This window comes from Dioscorea cayenensis, chromosome 17 (assembly GCF_009730915.1).
Source record: "Dioscorea cayenensis subsp. rotundata cultivar TDr96_F1 chromosome 17, TDr96_F1_v2_PseudoChromosome.rev07_lg8_w22 25.fasta, whole genome shotgun sequence".
In the NCBI taxonomy this organism is placed as follows: Eukaryota; Viridiplantae; Streptophyta; class Magnoliopsida; order Dioscoreales; family Dioscoreaceae; genus Dioscorea; species Dioscorea cayenensis.
The window spans coordinates 11,880,926-11,885,084 of NC_052487.1; the positions used below are offsets into that span (position 1 = coordinate 11,880,926).

A 4,159-nucleotide genomic window follows, 5' to 3' on the forward strand; every position below is an offset into this window, starting at 1 on the left:
AGTTGAGTGACATGGGTGTCTCTCCTTGAGTTGTCATGGCGGTTGTTGCGTGACAGGCCCGCAGGTTGGGGTGTGACAGGTTAAGCTATCACTCCTTGAAGTGTTGTATAGTTTTTTGTAACATCAACCAGGTTAAGCTATTTCTCTGTATTGGAATAGCTTCCCAAGATAACCCTTTGGCTCTAGGGGTACGAGTTAAATGAAGTTCTTTGTGATAATGGAAATGATTATTAGGATACAAATAAATAATTTATGTAAAATACATAAATAATTAGTCATTAATAAACAATAATGAGGCTTACTAGCTATAAACCAAATAAAGTAAGTCCAAACACTCGAAGATGAGCCTAAAATCATGATAAGAATCATCATTTGAGTGTATGCATTATGCACAAGACACCCAATTTCAAGATGATGAGACAACAAATTATGATGCACTAGAATTATAAAAAACTAAAAAAATAAAAAGATATGATATTTAGAAGAGTGCTAACAACCCAGAGATCCTTTGTCATTCCGTTCACTATCTCGACTATCATATTGATCACATTCTTATTGAACATACCACAATGTGAGTCAATAGAAAAAATTGTCTTGTGAATATTAGGAATAAAGTACGTCACTCTCCCACAAAGAACTTCAAGGCCTCAACATTCGGATGTTTCTTCCACTACTCTTTTCCTATTAAGATAGTGAAATGAACTAGGACATGACCCACTGTTGTATACCTTGTAATATTATAAAATGTATCAATTGAAGGCCTCTAACAAGAGTTACTTACGAACTTGAAATAGTTATTCCCACAGCTATTAAGAAACCTATGATAAGTTGAAAAATTTTCCCGTGATAAGATGAACAAATCTCGCACCTCTAGGGGAGTTCTCCATAGAACTTTTCTATCACTTCTATGTTACACTTTTACTGGGAGTTCTCAATAGAACTTTTCTATCACTTCTATGTTACACTTTTACTGGGCTTACCATTTAACTTTTGATAGAACTCCTAGGTCAATCTTGAAAAGGAGTTTCTCGATTAACTTAGATAGTGTGTAAAAAAAATGGCTGTGATGGCCCAGGTAGGTTTGCTCTTAACACAAGTGCTATTGTAACAGGATGAAGAAGAAGAAGAACAAGATTAACAAAAACGAGAAAGAGAAAGGAGGAGGTTACTTATTTCATGAGCAATCATAGAGCCCTTACTCTGAGTAGGAGATTTCCTCCATGTTGTGAGGGCATTTATGGTGTTTTAAAAAAAATTAATAGGTGTCACTAGATTAAAGAGTGTCGATCACTAAAAGACGTCAATCACTGGAAAAGAAAGGACTGAGGTACGGATAAAATTATTGAAGTGATTGTCCCTTAAAAATGAGCAATTACATCAATAAATAATTCTCCTAATTTTTAATCCAAAAACGTCACAAATCTTGGCAAAGATTCTTTAGAATGCGAAAAATCAAAGGTTCTGGCAGACCGGCTAAATGCCAAATTCGCCAATAAATCACCACCTCCAGCCCCGCATTCACGGCCTTCACTTATTCAGTCATTCTCTGGCTGAGGCCCAAAATTATCAAGGCTGATGTCAAACAGTGGGATGGAATCTCTAGGACCAAATTCAGAGTTTAATGAAACTCCACTCAAGATTGCTATTGTAGGGTTTGGTAACTTTGGGCAGTTCATAGCTAAAGGAATCCAGCGCCAGGGTCATGTAGTGCTTGCCTCATCAAGATCTGACTACTCCGATTATTGCAACGAAAACGGAATCAAATTCTTCAAGTGAGTACATTACTGAAGAGATTGCTTTTGTTTATTTATTTATTTTTTTCTTTATTGGTAAAAAAAAATTGTGATTTTAGGAATTTGGAAGGGTTGTGTGAGGAGGAGCCAGACATAGTGCTAATTTGTAGCTCTATCCTTTCTACTGAGAGTGTTACACTTGGGATCCCTTTTCATAAGCTCAAGCAGGACACTATCTTTGCAGATGTGTTGTCTGTGAAGGAGTTCCCACGCAATCTTTTCCTTGATGTGAGTTTTGGTCAATTCGTTCTGGTTTGTGATGTTTTGGATGATATGGAGCTTAGTTTTGTTGTTTTTGTTGTTTCTTTTGCTCGATTATTAGGTACTTCCTCCAGAGTTTGGGATTGTTTGCACTCATCCAATGTTTGGCCCTGATAGTGGAAGACATGGATGGGCAGGCTTGCCTTTTGTTTATGACGAAGTTCGTATTCTCGAAGGAAGCACTCAAGCTCAGAAATGTGCTCAATTCTTGAGCATTTTTCAGAAAGAGGTTTGTTATTTTAATCCAAATATTCTGGACAAATAATTAACATCAAGCGTTCTGCATTTATCATAATCAAATCATAGGGACTGATGAAAAGAATCACATGTGGAAAATACTGACTTGTACTATGTTGTTCTGTTTTAATATGGTCTGTTTCTTCATTTGGATATGTTTCGGTGCATGTTATTTATTTAATGAATACTACTCCCGAAGTTGGCATTGTTGAACTAAAATAAGGTGGACTAGATATTAAATAGACCAACATATATCTTAAATCAGGTGTTTGGAAACCTTTTTCAAGTCAGGTAATGTAAAAAAATTGTACTGTAGTTGGCAAGATCATGACTTCAACATATTTAAGATAATGATAGTCTGGTGATTTCATTGTTTAATTTCCAGGGGTGTAGAATGGTGGAGATGTCATGCGAGGAACATGATCGTTATGCTGCTGGAACCCAGTTCATCACTCACACTATTGGAAGGTGCAATAACGAGGAAAAACTTTTCTGATTATTCTTTGTCAGAATGAAATTTATGTTGCCTTCAGCTTTACTTGAATTTCAATAGCATTGCAAAATGTCAATTGGCAGGATCTTATCACATCTAAATCTTGAGTCCACCCCAATCAACACTAACGGATTTGAAACTCTTCTGCATCTTGTAAGTTCTAGTCGAATATGCTCTCCTCTCACAGTTTGGATGTGGGTTTTACATTGACATTGATTTCCATGTGTTACTAATATACTCAACCGATATTATAGACGGAAAGCACGGTCAGTGATAGCTTTGATCTCTATTATGGGCTCTTTATGTACAATGTGAATGCTATGGAGCAGGTGAGCATAAAATGCCCCTTTGTTCATTTACAATTCTCATCTCGTCTTAACAGTATTTTATCTGCTAATGTGGATGTTACTAAATCAAGTGTGCAATCTTTAAACATGTAGATTGAGAACTTGAGCAGAGCATTTGAGGCAGTGAAACAAAAACTTTTCAGTCGGCTACATGGCATCTTGAAAAAACAAATTATCGAAAGGGTTTCTTTTCAGACAAGCATCCCAGAAGAAAAACCAGGCTCTTATTTCCTGCCTGATAACAAGAAGATGAAAGACTTCTCCAGCTTTGCTGAACCTTCGGAAAAAACAAGCAAAGAACAAGAAGATGAATAAGACGAAGTAGTGGTCCCAGCTAATAGCCCATTTTGAAATTGGATAGGTAGTTTGCTGAACTTAGGGCCCGTTTGGTTAGAGGGAATGAGAATATGGGGATGGGGAAGAGGAAGGGGATGGGGATGGGGATGGGAATGGGGATAGGAATAGGGAAAGGGGATTGGAGATGAGGATAAAAGTAATGTTTGGTTGAAGAGAATGGGGATAGAAATATGAGAGGGGATAGGGGAAAATTTTAGTAAATTTACTTTTGTACCCTCGAAAGTATTTTTAATTAAATAATGTATCTTAATTATAAAAAGAAACAATTATTAAATGCCTCCAATTTTTTTATAAATAATATTTAAATGAGTTATTGATGTATTTATTTTTTAAATACAATTTTAAATTAATAATTGACAAATACAATTAAATTATTGTTAATTAAAAATAAATAAATGTCCAAATTTAGTTATTTTTTTAAATCACCAAAAATTTTTAATAAATCTAATATTTAATACACACACCATAACAACATTTTTTTAATTTCCACCCAAAACATTATTCAAAAAATCATTAACATATAGCATGTCATTTTCTAATTTGTAGATGGTAAAAATGACATTAACATATCCAGGCATGCTCAATCCCCTCTAAAATGAGGGGGATGAGTATGAAGGGGTTGAGGGGTATACAACCCCCCTCAATCCCTTCCCATGTCCCTAGGTGCATGC

At 35.5% G+C, this 4,159-nt stretch overlaps 1 protein-coding gene across 1 annotated transcript; it reads left to right on the forward strand.

Annotated features, from left to right (window-relative positions):
- The first annotated feature begins 1,449 nt into the window (after positions 1–1,449).
- Positions 1,450–3,555, forward strand: LOC120280094 (arogenate dehydrogenase 2, chloroplastic-like). Its single transcript, XM_039286824.1, has 7 exons — positions 1,450–1,772; positions 1,853–2,021; positions 2,116–2,283; positions 2,677–2,759; positions 2,868–2,937; positions 3,039–3,113; positions 3,225–3,555. Exons 1-7 carry the CDS (start codon positions 1,576–1,578, stop codon positions 3,444–3,446), a joined length of 984 nt encoding a protein of 327 aa, XP_039142758.1. The 5' UTR covers positions 1,450–1,575; the 3' UTR covers positions 3,447–3,555.
- The last annotated feature ends 604 nt before the right edge of the window (positions 3,556–4,159 follow it).

What these genes read in the sequence shown, in the direction of transcription:
- LOC120280094 (XM_039286824.1), top strand. Translation starts at nt 1,576, where the DNA reads ATGTCAAACAGTGGGATGGAATCTCTAGGACCAAATTCAGAGTTTAAT. An exon ending in CACGCAATCTTTTCCTTGAT is followed by an intron (nt 2,022 to 2,115) that starts GTGAGTTTTGGT and finishes CTCGATTATTAG; the next exon opens with GTACTTCCTCCAGAGTTTGG. An exon ending in ATGTGAATGCTATGGAGCAG is followed by an intron (nt 3,114 to 3,224) that starts GTGAGCATAAAA and finishes TTAAACATGTAG; the next exon opens with ATTGAGAACTTGAGCAGAGC.